The sequence below is a fragment of the Lithobates pipiens genome, unplaced genomic scaffold (genome assembly GCF_037356315.1).
Source record: "Lithobates pipiens isolate NorthernLeopardFrog02 unplaced genomic scaffold, aLitPip1_a1.2 Scaffold_30, whole genome shotgun sequence".
NCBI lineage: Eukaryota > Metazoa > Chordata > Amphibia > Anura > Ranidae > Lithobates > Lithobates pipiens.
This window is the reverse complement of record NW_027507791.1, coordinates 5,185,746-5,201,024: the sequence shown is the minus strand read 5'-3', so window position 1 is coordinate 5,201,024 and position 15,279 is coordinate 5,185,746. Positions and strand designations below refer to the sequence as shown.

The 15,279-nt window shown below is 42.9% G+C and overlaps 1 protein-coding gene across 2 annotated transcripts in view; it reads right to left on the bottom strand.

The window, feature by feature from the left end:
- AK7 (adenylate kinase 7) overlaps positions 1-15,279 on the bottom strand; it is a 91,555-nt gene that overhangs the window by 52,786 nt on the left and 23,490 nt on the right. For both annotated transcript variants that reach the window (XM_077463549.1, XM_077463548.1), the window contains exons 6-9: positions 9,416-9,499; positions 3,443-3,531; positions 881-971; positions 721-798 (exon numbers count right to left, since the gene is read on the bottom strand). In XM_077463549.1, the coding sequence (XP_077319675.1) occupies positions 721-798; positions 881-971; positions 3,443-3,531; positions 9,416-9,499 (342 nt within the window). The remainder of the gene's footprint in view (positions 1-720; positions 799-880; positions 972-3,442; positions 3,532-9,415; positions 9,500-15,279) is intronic.

Here is a 15,279-nt window from a genome sequence, read left to right as displayed (position 1 = left end):
TAACATAGAGTGGAGTTTATGGGCTTTTAAAAAAAATGCCCAAACTCCAATAAACTGCAGTTTATGAGCTCCAGTGTGCATGGAGCCTAAAGAAGTACAGCCAAAGCATGTTTGGCTGTACTTCTCCTGTGGGTCACAAGAGTGCAGATTGTTCTGCACTCCTGTAACCCGTTTTCAGCAGACAGCGGTCCGAAGCCCGTTGTTGACTGACGCCATAGAGCTGTTCAGGCTTGGGAAAGATCACGACCATATGGTCGGGATTCGTCTACATGCCTGGACCGGCATCCGGCTCAGCCTCTCAGCGAGCCTTTGAGAGCCTGAGCCAGCCGCACTTGGTCCTTCCAAAGCCCAGTAAGCATGGAGGGCAGAGAAGAGAGCCGGTGACTGACAGTCAGCAGCTCTCTGCTCAGGGAGCTCTGAGAACTGACCGATCAGCGGTGTTTGATCGCTCAGTTCTCAGTCTTAGAGTTGGCAGGGGACAGATGCAGCACTGGACCAATACTGCATCCACCTAAGAAAGTAAGAAAAAAATTCCCATACTGTACTTCTCTTTTAATTTGGGTACTCTATTACATAATCAAGTAATTTTCAGTCAAACTACTGGAAGCAATGAAAACTGAAAATTGGTGAGGAAAGAAAGGGGGTATAACATGTGGTGTTGAGGTGGTTATGGCCAGTAATAATTGTCTAAAAGAAAAGATAAAAGACTAAATTACTGACCGTTAGCTCTTTATTCAGGAACACAGCTTCTTTAGAAACCTTCTGCACTTTGACAGGGCCGAGGTGTACGCTGACAGTCTGCCGGAAAGAGGAAAAATGTATTTCCACATTCTTAGCATTCAACACAACCGACTGTTAGGAAAACTAAAATATTCTCTACCTTGACCACTTCCTCCAGTGTGTGAGTTGTGTCATCCACTGCAACCAGGTAGTGAGTCCGCGGCCTCCGGTCTACAATGTTCTGTACCACACTAAAATCAGTTCATAACAAGATTATACATTATAGAGCCCATTAGTAGCCTGAAGAATTCAAGGTGATCTTACAGAACAGAAATCTGAAGGGCTGTCACACTGAGTACCTGTAATACAATAACATTTCTGTACTTGATTCTTTAAATCGGATCTTTCTGTCACTCTGTTCTCTCCTCATATCAGCATATTCCTTGCACTCCAACACAAATCACTGCCTCCTTGTGCTGCTCAGCTGCACATGTGTTTTTTTTTTTAAAGTTTTATTGCCACTTGAATAGCTGTACAGCAAGCCAGGGCACAAGTACCCTGCTCCTACCACTCAATGCTTTTCTCCCCAGATGAGGCATAATCATGACGTAGAATGGGTCCCATTAAGCCACCACCCAGGGTCCATGAGTGAGCTCAAAGACTGCCTGGAGTGGTATCCTTTTGTATAAATTGTGAGGGGTTAGCTCGGCAGCGGGTGTGTGTGACCCCCTGGATGGGTTCACAACACAAAATCAGGCACAGCAGACAGCGTTGTAGGTGCAAAAAACAAAAGATGCGGTTTATTTATGCTACATGCAGTGATACATATAACAGCCAAACAAAAATAAAACATTAAAATAAATCCTGGTCAGCTTGACCTCTAACTACACACTTAGATTCCCTGTCTAACAACTGAGTGCAGCCTTGTGCTGCACCAGTCCCTGTCTCTGTTGTAGAGGTTTGCCACACAGGCGTTAACTCACCGCACAGAACAGGTGTCACACTCCCCAGTCTATACAACACAAAACTGGTTCCAGGATGGAGCATCTCCCTAAGCATGCTGGGGTTTTTTGTAGAGGTCTTAATGAGCCCACTTGCTTCAGCTGGGCTCATTAACTCTTCCCCTCTAATTGTAAAAGTCTGCATAAAGCCTGAATCTAGGGCACACATATTTCCCATCCTGGATACAACCAGGTGACTTTACCTGCCTGCTGCCACAAAATTTAGTCTCTCGCCCCCAGTCTTTATGATCTCTAAAGACAAACTCTTTTCAAAAGTAATATATCAGCCCCCCCCCCCCCCCCCCGACCTTCTTACATCTCTGTAATAGTGATGGGCCGAACACCCCCTAGTTCGGTTCACACCAGAACTCCTGAATATGGAAAATGTTCACGCCCAAATCACGAACCCAATTGAAGTCTATGAGACCTGATTTGAAAAATCAAAAGTCCCAATTTTGAAGGCTTATATGTAAGTTATTGGTCATAAAAAAGGGTATGGGGGGGCCAGGTATTGCCCTGGGGCACATGTATGAATGCAAACATATTTTTTTTATAACATTACATTTTCAAAGGAGCAGTGAATTTAATGATGCTTAAACTGAAACAATAAAAATGAAAAAATATTTTAAATATAGTGCTCTGGGGATTCCCTTAGTCTGCCTGTCATGTGGAGCATCTGTACTGTGTATAGAACCTGCTGCAGCGAAATTGACACATATAAAGAAAGAAAATGACATTTGACTTTCTTGGCTGCAAGACATTGCCATGCAAAAATGTTTAATAAAAACTGCGTTGCCCTTAATCCACCCCCCGATCCATACCAGGCCTTTATCCAAGCATGCAGCCAGGGAGGCCAGGAAAAGGGAGGGACGAGCAAGCGCCCCCCTCCCCAACTATACCAGGCCACATGCCCTCACCCCAAAACACCATGCTCCCATGTTGATGGGGACAAGGGCCTCTTCCCCACAACCCTGGGCAGTGGTTGTGGGGGTTTATTGGAATCTGAAAGGAAACTTTTAGGCCCCTTTCACACTGGGGCGGTGGGTGCATCGAAAGCTATTCAACCCCCCTCTATGTGAATGAGAAATAAGAACTCACACACAGTTTTTGACAATTCCTTTATTAAAAATAAAACCACAGTGTCCCACGATGTAGATCCATCGTCACTCACGCATGCCTGCCGCACCCAAAATAATAAAAATGATCCGCCTGCGATGAAGGCTAACCCCCGACTGCCTGCTCCGCCGTTTGACAGCTCTAAAGTAGGTAAAGGGGTGGAGCAAGCTGGCAACATCATCTGGTGGCGCTGCCTCCTTATGACGTTACCGACTGCTGCATACTAGGTCAGTGAAATCACAAGGGGCAGTGCCACCAGGTGATGTCGCCAGGTGGCCCCATCCCTTACCTATTTGAGAACTGTCAGGAGCCGGAGCAGGCAGTCAGCAGTTAGACCCCCACAACCACCGCCCAGGGTTGTGGCACTTTATTTATTCTGGCCAATAAAATGAATAAAGTCCCAAGTGCTTGATGCGGGTAAACACGGCTTAGCGCGGTACATACATTTACCGGTGTCAAGTGTTTTTTTGCTGTCAGAAGAAAAACATCCAGGGCAGTTGTAATCCAGTGTGCATGAGGCCTAATAGTCATACTTAATAAATAATGGTCAAGCTGAATGAAATGCTTTAACAAACCTGCAACTTCTATACTGCAAAAATGTGTACCTTGCCAAATCTTTGATGTGGATCAGTGGGATGATATTCTGGCCATCTCCAAAGACAGACAGTGCTGAGGTTTCTCCCAACCAGGCCTCCTATATGTATAAAAGCCAAAAGCAATTATGAGTGCACCCACAGACTGTGCCTGGTACAGTTAATCTTGTACAAAAAGAACCTGTCAGTTGGAGTTTATTGAGCCATTTACCTGTGTTCAGTGCACTGCCTCTTTGTACCTTATACTTATGAAAAAAAAGGGTATGGAAAATCCCCTGCTGCTTATGCTTCTGGGGTGGTGACATTAAATGAGATATTTCTTTAAAAAGCAGCCCCGTGTTTAGTAGAAAAGCCTGTCACCTACCAGCATGCTCTGTGCAAGGAAGCAGTGGTCTTTCTGCAGAGATCTCACTCCTTTCCCCTTGTCTTAGCCCTTGTACACATGGTCGGAGAATCCGTCGGAATGTGTCCTATCGGACCGTGTCGTCGGATGATCCGACTGTGTGTGGTATGCATCGGACTGATTCCATCGGACCCAATTTTCCAACATGTTGGAAATATTTCCCGACCAACTGGGCCGGTCGGACATACTCCGATCATGTGTAGCGAATTTTGATCGGACCAAGTGCTACGCATGCTCAGATCAAATTCCTACATCAAAGCTATTGGCTACTAGCCTGAATGTAGTCCCATCGTAACGAAATTACGTCATCACGTTCTGAAAGATCAGATTTTTCGACAACTTAGTCCGACCGTGTGTATGCAACAGTTTCGGACAAGATCCGACGGACAAAATCCGACGGATTTGGTTATCGAAATCTCCGACCGTGTGTACAGGGGCTTATGCCGCGTACACACGATCGGAGAATCCGTCGGAATGCGTCTTATCGGACCGTGTCGTCAGATAATCCGACTGTGTGTGGTATGCATCGGACTGATTCCATCCGAATCTCCGTCGGACCCAATTTTCCAACATGTTGGAAATATTTCCCGACCAACTGGGCTGGTCGGACGTAATCCGATCATGTGTAGAGAATTTTGATCGGACCAAGTGCCACGCATGCTCAGATCAAATTCCTACATCAAAGCTATTGGCTACTAGCCTGAATGTAGTCCCATCGTAATGAAATTACGTCATCATGTTCTGAAAGATCGGATTTTTCGACAACTTAGTCCGACCGTGTGTATGCAACAGTTTCGGACACAATCAGTCAGACTAAATCTGATGGACAAAATCCGACGGATTTGGTTGGCAGAATCTCCGACCGTGTGTACAGGGGCTTAGAGTTCTCCAATGAGCAGGGAGCATGAGCTTTGACACAACAGGGGGACAGACATCCCGAGAATTATCACTTCTTCCCCCCCAGGGGGCCTTCTCTGCAGCATGCTGACAGGGGACAGACTTTTCTACCCAGGCTGTGGCTGCTTTCTAAAGAGACTTTGCACACCTTTTGTTTTGGAGTACCTGGAACGTATTTAGCGGATTTAAACTGAAAGTTCAACTGAGCTTTAATTTAGCCTTCTGATCGACTCAAACGCATTTAGCTGAAATGGCAACATTTTTTCACTGAAATTTCAGCTAAGCAAAAACTCTCTGGGGAAAAAAAAAAATTGTTGCATTATGTTACAATAGGAAATGTGTTCTTGTAATGCCGCATACACATGATAGGAATTCTCGTTGGAAAAAGCTCTGATGGTTTTCCCGACGGAATTCCAACGGAATTCGGCTCAAGCTGTCTTGCCTACACATGGTCACTCCAAATTCCGATCGTTTATATTAAAGTGACGTACAACACGTACGACGGGACTAGAAAAAGGAAGTCCAATAGCCAGTAGCCAATAGCTTCTGTCTCGTAGTTGAATCTGAGCATGCGTGATTTTTCTTGTGTCGGAATTGCATACACACGATCGGAATTTCCGATAGAAAGATTTCCGTCGGGAAAATTGAGAACATGCTATCAATTTTTGGCTGGTGGAAATTCGGACAGCTAAATTCTGATGGAGCATACACACGGTCGCATTTTCTGATGAAAAGCTCTCATCTGTCTTTTTCTGGCCGGAATTCCGATTGTGTGTACGCGGCATAAGCCACTGAGTATATTGCAATAGAATCCCAGCCCTAAAATGTAAAGGCTATAGCCCCATACACACTATCAGAATTTCTGCTGATTTTTGTCTTCAGATTTACCAAAACCAAAGTAGAAGTACCTGCCTGATTGCATACAAATTGAAACTCCCGAGGTTTGACCTCATATTATAAGGTTTTGGTAAATCTGAAGGAAAAAAATCAGCAGAAAATCTGATAGTGTGTATGGGGCTTAAGTTCACCTTCTGGAGAGCACATTACACCCATATTTAGTGTGCAACATGTAAAATGCTCCTGTGCATATCCTCCTCATCCCCCTCCCCCCCACATGACAGTGGATGGGGGAACCCTGGGATTTGAAAACAGCAAAACTGTGTGAGGGTGTGGGTTTCATCCACACAGCTGCGTCATGGCAATTAACCACTAGCCGACGAGCCGCCGTCATTCTACGGCGGCAGGTCAGGTCTCCTGTGCAAATCGCCATAGCTGTACATCAGCCCTTTAAACAGGTATAGCAGGTACATGCGCGCAGGGGACCCGATGCGCGTGGCCAGTGGGCGTGATGTCCTCCGGCCACAGGCGATTGCGGGCATGAGAGCCAGAACGGGGATGTATGTGTGTAAATCCCCAGTCTGTCACCAGAGGAGAGACAGATCGTCTGTTTCTACTAGTTAGGAACAGCGATCTGGCTCCTCCTCTAGTCAGTCACATCCCCCCACAGTTAGAAACACACACGAGGAACACATTTAACCCCTTGATCGCCCCCTACGGTTAACTCCTTCCCTGCCAGTGACATTTACACAGTAATCAGTGCATTTTTATAGCACTGATTGCTGTATAAGTTTCAATGGTCCCAAAAATGTGTCAAAGTGTCCGATCTGTCTGTCACAATTACTATTTTTACTAGTAAAAAAAATAATAATAATAAAAATGGCATAAATATAGCCCCTATTTTGTAGATGCTATAACCTTTGTACAAACCAATCAATATACGCTTATTGTGATTTTTTTTACCAAACATATGTAGAAGAATATATATCAGCCTAAACTGAGGAATAAATTTATTTTTTTATATTTTTTGGGGGAATATTTATTATAGCAAAAAATTAAAAAAAGTTGCTTTTTTTTCAAAATTATCACTCTTTTGTCACTCACCTTACTGTTATGACCCCTGCATTACCCGTAAGGTCATAACTTGTTGTGGTTCCATTTAAGGGAGATAGGGATGAGGATCTGATGTTTCATGTCTCCCATGGCACAATATCAGCCTCCGAGCTCGCGATCATACATATAGAAATGAGAACACCACATCTAGTGTTCTCTGTTTTAAAAAATTTAATATACAGAATAAAAGTGTAAATAATAAAATAAGTGCAATACTTTTATTCAGTATATTAAAAGTTTTAAAACAGAGAACACTAAATATGGTGTATTCTTTTCTCATTTGCATATATGTCATTGTGAGCTTGGAGGCTCATATTGAACAATAGGAGATACTAACAAGCTGAAATATCAGATCTTCCTCCCTATCTCACTTAAAGGGAACCACCGCAAGTTATGACCTTACTGGTAATGCAGGGGTCATAACAGTAAGGTGAGAGGCTAGAGTGCACAGGTGTTGGGGTGGCACTGTCACTTGTCCGGAAGTATCATATGGTGGTAGAATATTTATCAACGTTGTGTTTTTTTTTATGTTACTGATTGAGAAGGCGGCTGGTCACAATATTAAATATGGACCCTTATGCACTGTTGATTGATTTTTTGATATTTATATTTTTGTGCACTTATTTATGATATTGTTTGATGGTATTAGACTGTCCAATTATTGATTAATAAATTTAGAATTGCGCTACTCTCTGGGGTGGATTTACTAAAGGCAAATAAACTGTGCACTTTTGAAAGTGCAGTTGCACTCGGAAAGTCAGTTGCTCCAGAACTTAGTAAATAAGGGAGAGCTCTGCTGACTCCAAGCATGTGCAAGCAAAAATTATTATTATTTTTTTAATTTTCCTTGCATGTTATTGGTTGTTCTTTGCAAAGTGAACCTTTACTTCATTTACTAAGCTCTGGAGCAACTGCACTTGCAGAGTGCAACTGCGCTTTCAAATGTGTCTATTTGTCTATTTTGTCACAGTCTATTTGCCTTTAGAAATATATTATATATATATATATATATATATATATAAAATCTAATAATATAAAATAATATACATTATATATTTATATATATATATATATATATATATATATATATATATATATATATATATATATTATAATATAAAATAGATTTTGAGAGATATAATATATATATATATATATATATATATATATATATATATATACACATACATATATATATATATATAGGTATTATATATATAAAATATATAATATGAAATAGATTTCGAGGGATTGGTGTGTGTGTGTAGATATACTGGATCTTGTCCAATCCGTATAGTCAGAAAAATAGAACTAGCAGTGCCCTAGGGCACAAACCAAAACCCCTCACGGATTTGACAAGGGACAGACCAGGTAGGTAAAAAAAGTACAGAATATTTTATAATAAAATATGAAACAAACAAGAATGTGACATACCCTGTTTCCCCTAAAATAAGATCTAGCGTGATTGTCAACGATGGCTGCAATATAAGCCCTACCCCCCAAATAAGCCCTAGTTAAAGTCCTTCTATGTCTTATTCTCAGGGTAGGGCTTATTTTTGGGGAAAGAGGGTGGGGCTTATTTGGGGGGTAGGGCTTATATTGCAGCCATCACCGACACTCACGCTAGGTCTTATTTTAGGGGAAACAGGGTAGAAAAAGTATACAGTTACAAAATTGCATAGAAAGAGAAATATGCCCGGTTGAAAAAACAGAAAGGTTTCCTATAGTCAGAATTCAACTGGGCATATTTCTCTGCCTATGTAATTTTGTAAGTATGCATCTTACGTGACTTCCCGATTTTTTTGGCGCAACCATATATTGAAATGTAATTACTGCAAATATAATGTGGTTTTGACATATTGTTAAGTGTACACTCTTACTTTATAGACTGTGATACCCAACTGACCTAAATATACTGCTGAAGAAGGATCCTTTGAGGTCTGAAACATGTAAGGTGTCTGAGCCTGGGATGTACAGTGCTTTCCCTATCAACATGTTCCCCTGGGCAACCACCGTTTTTGATCCATGACGTGCATATTGGGTACCTTACTGAGTGCTTTAATACAATTTGTTTGTCATTTTGTAAACTTTTTCTGTGATATTAATGTTTGTTACATATTTCATAATAAAATATTTTGTACTTTTTTTTTTTTACCTACCTGGTCTATCCCTTGTCAGATCTGTGAGAGGTTTTGGTTTGTGCCCTAGGGCACTGCTAGTTCTTTTAGTCTATTTGTCTTTAGTTAAATCAACCCTTATATGTTGTAATTATAACTACAAGTACTGTCTTCCACCGCAGAAGACAGATTTGTAGTTTGAATGCGCTGTGAACATACTGATTGGCATGCTAGTAGTCCATTCACACTTCCTCCAGCTTGCATGCTTACAGGCTGTACAGAGGTATGGGCTGAAAGCTGGAGGGAGAGTGTGCAGGAGCCTGAAATTGCACCAGTGATCTGCTGATTGCAATGCTTTGCAGGCTCCTGTTAAAAAAAAAAAAATCCACATATGTGCATTTATTATTTTATTAAAAGGTGAGATTATCATTTTAACTGTTAACGTGCTGGTTTCATTTAACTCTCTTATGTATAAATCTCAAGGCTGCTAGTTTGTTTTTGTTTTTTTCAGCTACCCTCAAAATTATGGGCACAGAGAACTGTTTCAGAACTGCTACTGTGTAACAAAGGAACCTGGCGGTCTATTGCCTGTATAAAGGTACATATTGCAGCACTTACTTTGAAGAATGTATGAAGGATGCCTTCTTCTGCTCCATAAAGAAGGCCAGATGCAACCACATAGGTTGTGAACTTGCCTTTGTTCTGTAAAAAGATATCACATGGAAATATAACTTAAAATGATGGTAGGTTTATTCAGACATTTACCTGGACACCTCTCAACTCCCATTCACATTTGTGTATTGTGGCAAAGTGCATTAAAACTCACCTGCTATATTTGCGGTATGTTGGCGTGCCATTCATTGAAAGGCACCCAATACATTGTACGGTAGAGCCCAACCCACAAGAGCTCGCCACAATGCATATACCACACTTTGTGGTGCTCTGCGTTTTGAAAGAAAGAGCCACACACGTTTTTCATTTGTTGTGGTGCAATGATAGAAAATTCATAATAAATAAAGTGCCCTAACACAACTCATATTAACATGTGGCATGATATGGGTCAACGTGCATGCATTAACACACCTGGATGGAACACTTTAGCGTGAGTAGACCCTAAAGCTCATTGCTATGTCTGGTTATAAGCACTATGAAGCAGTGGCTGGCAGGATTGTGGACAATATATACAGTGCCTTGCGAAGGTATTCGGCCCCCTTGAACTTTTCAACCTTTTGCCACATTTCAGGCTTCAAACATAAAGATATAACATTTTTATTTTTTGTGAAGTATCACCAACAAGTGGGACACAATTGTGAAGTGGAACGAAATCTATTGGATTTTTGAAACTTTTTTAACTAATAAAAAAATGAAAAGTGGGGCGTGCAAAATTATTCGGCCCCCTTGCGTTAATACTTTGTAAAGCCACCTTTTGCTGTGATTACAGCTGCAAGTCACTTGGGGTATGTCTCTATCAGTTTTGCACATCGAGAGACTGAAATTCTTGCCCATTTTTCCTTGCAAAACAGCTCGAGCTCAGTGAGGTTGGATGGAGAGCGTTTGTGAACAGCAGTTTTCAGCTCTTTCCACAGATTCTCGATTGGATTCAGGTCTGGACTTTGACTTGGCCATTCTAACACCTGGATACGTTTATTTGTGAACCATTCCTTTGTAGATTTTGCTGTATGTTTGGGATGATTGTCTTGTTGGAAGATAAATCTCCGTCCCAGTTTCAGGTCTTTTGCAGACTCCAACAGGTTTTGATCCAGAATGGTCCTGTATTTGGCTGCATCCATCTTCCCCTTAATTTTAACCATCTTCCCTGTCCCTGCTGAAGAAAAGCAGGCCCAAACCATGATGCTGCCACCACCATGTTTGACAGTGGGGATGGTGTGTTGAGGGTGATGAGCTGTGTTGCTTTTACGCCAAACAAATTGTTTTGCATTGTGGGCAAAAAGTTCGATTTTGGTTTCATCTGACCAGAGCACCTTCTTCCACATGTTTGGTGTGTCTCCCAGGTGGCTTGTGGCAAACTTTAGATGAGACTTTTTATGGATATCTCTGAGAAATGGCTTTCTTCTTGCCACTCTTCCATAAAGGCCAGATTTGTGCAGTGTACGACTGATTGTTGTCCTATGGACAGACTCTCCCACCTCAGCTGTAGTTCTCTGCAGTTCATCCAGAGTGATCATGGGCCTCTTGGCTGCATCTCTGATCAGTCTTCTCCTTGTCTGAGCTGAAAGTTTAGAAGGACGGCCAGGTCTTGGTAGATTTGCAGTGGTCTGATACTCCTTCCATTTCAAAATGATCGCTTGCACAGGGCTCCTTGGGATGTTTAAAGCTTGGGAAATCTTTTTGTATCCAAATCCGGCTTTAAACTTCTCCACAACAGTATTACGGACCTGCCTGGTGTGTTCCTTGGTCTTCATGATGCTCTCTGCGCTTTCAACAGAACCCTGAGACTATCACAGAGCAGGTGCATTTATACAGAGAATTGATTACACACAGGTGGATTCTATTTATCAGTCACCATCAGTCATTTAGGACAACATTGGATCATTCAGAGATCCTCGCTGAACTTCTGGAGTGAGTTTTCTGCACTGAAAGTAAAGGGGCCAAATAATTTTGCACGCACCACTTTTCACTTTTTTATTTGCTAAAAAAGTTTAAAATATCCAATAGATTTCATTCCACTTCACAATTGTGTCCCACTTGTTGGTGATTCTTCACAAAAAATAAAAATTTTATATCTTTATGTTTGAAGCCTGAAATGTGGCAAAAGGTTGAAAAGTTCAAGGGGGCCGAATACTTTCGCAAGGCACTGTATGCATCATCTAGGTTTCTCAACGTTTTGCTTTCCCAGAATCTAAGTTCTGTTCTGGGTCCTGGAGCCCAGAGACTTTGTAGAGCTTTAGGTGGGAAAAGCCTGACACTAACTGACACTTTGTGGGAACCAGTGACACTAATACAGCGATCGGTGCTAAAAATATGCACTGTCACTGTACTAATGACACTGGCTGGGAAGGGATTAACATCTAGGGAAATCAAAGGGTTAAATGTGTGCCTAACCAGTGTTTTTGTGTGTACGCTGAGCTTCTTTTACTAAGGGTGTGATGTTTTTTATTTCCTGATTTGCAGGGAAACAAAAACCGCCACATCCCCACTGAGAAGACAGAGCTTTGTCCTGTCTTCCTCCTCGCCAATCAGTGGGTGTTGGGGGTCATCCATTGGCCAGCACCCGCTGATCAGCTTTTGCTGTGACTAATCACAGCACAGCCGGCGCGCCCCCTATCCAAAAGTGCTGGAATAAGGTACTAGGTATGTGATTTGATGCAGGAGAGTCACTGTATGCCTATGTTATGTGGTCGGCAAGTGATTAAAGGGAATAGAAACCCTAACACTTTCTCTTAATGGTTTTCTTTTTTCTGTTATACCATTAACCAGTAGAGATCTGCGCTATAGCCAAATGACGGCTACAGCGCGGACCTCCTTTGCCGGGACTACGTCTATTGACGTCGTCCCGTGCACGAGCAGCCTGTGCACCCCCTGAGGGGCGCGCGCGGCGTGCTCTGTGATCGGCGAGTCTATGAGACTCGCCTGATCCCTGATCCGAGCAAGGGGTCGATCCCGACCCCTTATCACATGATCAGCTGTCAGCCAATGACAGCTGATCATGTGATGCAACGGAGCCGGTAATCGGCTATTATTCCTCCTCGCGCTGAAAAAAGAGCCGATCACCGGCGGCCGTGATCGGGACATCAGTCCCGATCACGGCCAGCCCTGCCAGTGCACACCTGCCCCCTGCCAGTGCCACCTTAATAAAACATAAGTGCCCCCGTCAGTGCCACCCAGCAGTGCCCACAGTGCCACCCAGCAGTGCCCACAGTGCCACCCAGCAGTGCCACCCAGCAGTGCCACCCACAGTGCCCACAATCTGCCTCAACAACGGTGCTGCACCCCAGTGCCACATATCCGTGCCCATCAGTGTCATCTACCAGTGCCCATCAGTGCCCAGCTGTGCCGCCCATCAGTGCCCAGCAGTGCCACCTATCAGAGCTACCTATCAGTGCCACCTATCAGTGCCCATCAGTCCCATCTATCAGTGGTACCTATCCGTGCCACCCATCTGTGCCACCCATCCGTGCCACCCATCCGTGCCCATCTTTGCCCATCAGTGCCGCCTTATCTGTGCCCATCAGTACTGCCTTATCTGTGCCTATCGGTGCCACCTTATCCGTGCCTATTAGTGCCACCTTAACTATGCCTATCAGTGCCCACCAGTGCAGCCTATCAGTGCCCACCAGTGCAGCCTATCAGTCCGCCTCATCATCAATGAAGGAGAAAAATGACCTGTTTGCAAAATTTTATAACAAACTATTAAACATGATTTTTTTTTTTTGCATCTTTTTTTGTTTGTTTAGCAAAAAATAAAACTCCCAGCTGTAATTAAATACCACCAAAAGAAAGCTCTATTTGTGGGAAAAAAATGATAAAAATTTCATTTGGGTACAGTGTTGTATGCCCACACAATTGTCATTCAAAGTGCATCAGCGCTGAAAGCTGAAAATTGGTCTGGGACTGAGGGGGGTTTAAGTGCCCAGTAAGCAAGTGGTTAAAGCAGGGTTGGGTTATAAAAAAATATCCGAAGCTTTGAACATCTCACAGAGCTCTGTTCAATCCATCATCCAAAAATGGAAAGAGTATGGCACAACTGCAAACCTACCAAGACATGGCCGTCCACCTAAACGGACAGGCTGGGCAAAGAGAGCATTCATCAGAGAAGCAGCCAAGAGGCCCATGGTAACTCTGGATAAGCTGCAGAGATCCACAGCTCAGGAGGGAGAATCTGTCCACAGGACAACTATTAGTTGTGCTCTCCACAAATCTGCCCTTTATGGAAGAGTGGCAAGAAGAAAGACATTTTTGAAAGAAAGCCATAAGAAGTCCTATTTGCAGTTTGCGAGAAGCCATGTGGAGGACACGGAAAACATGTGGAAGAAGGTGCTCTGGTCAGATGAGACCAAAATTTACCTTTTTGGCCTATAAGCAAAATGCTATGTGTGGCGGAAAACTAACACTGCACATCACCCTAAACACACCATCCCCACCGTGAAACATGGTGGTGGCAGCATCATGTTGTGAGGATGTTTTTCTTCAGCTGGGACAGGGAAGCTGGTCAGAGTTGATGGGAAGATGGATGGAGCCAAATACAGGGTAATCTTAGAAGAAAACCTGTTAGTCTGCAAAAGACTTGAGACTGGGGCGGAGGTTAACCTTCCAGCAGGACAACGACCCTAAACATACAGCCAGAGCTACAATGAAATGGCTTATATCAAAGCATATTCATGTGTTAGAATGGCCCATTCAAAGTCCAGACCTAAATCCACTGTGCGATTATTGCAAAAAATAAATACAATTATGCTGATCATGCTAGAAATCCAGTGGGCTTGCAAGATCCTGTGGGTTCTGCAGCATTTTTATCACTGCTTAGTACACCTCTGTGTACTATATGGTACTCTACATTGCCTTGTAAAGAAAAAGTATATTCAAAGTCCAGACCTAAATCCAATTAAGATTCTGTGGCAAGACTTGAAAATTGCTGTTCACAGATGCTATCCATTCAATCTGACAGAGCTTGAGTTATTTTTCAAAGAAGAATGGGCAAAAATGTCCCTCTCTAGATGTGCAAAGCTGGTAGAGACATCCCCAAAAAGATTGCAACTGTAATTACAATGAAAGGGGGTTCTACAAAGTATTGACTCAGGGGAGCGCCGTACAAATGCATGCCACACTTTTCACATATTTATTTGTAAAAAAGGTTGAAAACCATTTATCATTTTCCGTCCACTTCACAATTATGTGCCACTTTGTGTTGGTCTATCACATTAAAATCCCAATAAAATACATTTAAGTTTTTTGGTAGTAACATGACAAAATGTGGAAAATGTATGAATACTTTTTCAAGGTACTGTATGTTACAGAAAAGAGGAGAGGGGGTGGGTAGTCCTGCCCTAGGGTGACAACGCTGCTCCTCCACACTATGGTAAACAGGGCCGTTCTTAAGGTAGGGCAAAAGTGGCAGCTGCGCTGGGCCCTTTCATTGTTGTGGGGCCCTAAGCAGCTGCCTCATACTTGCCAACTATCCTGGTTTAAATTCCCTTTTCCCTTTAGGTCTTAGTCCTGTTCTGTGTCCCGATATCTCAGTGTGAAGTGCTGCTACTAATGCTGCCCAGCTCTGCCCTATTTTTGTGTACAGATGACTCACCTGCAGACCCTGTGTTTACATGTAAATTACCAGCATTCATATGTAAATAGCAGTTGCATTCATATGTAAATAGTGGCGGCCGGCGGCATTCATATGTATATCATGCCCCTTAAGATCATATCCACAGTGATTTCTAGCAACCAATCAACAAGCAGAAATCATGTGCTGTAACCTCTAGAAACTAACCAGTGAGCTGTAATGTGTGCTGTAACCTCCAGCAACC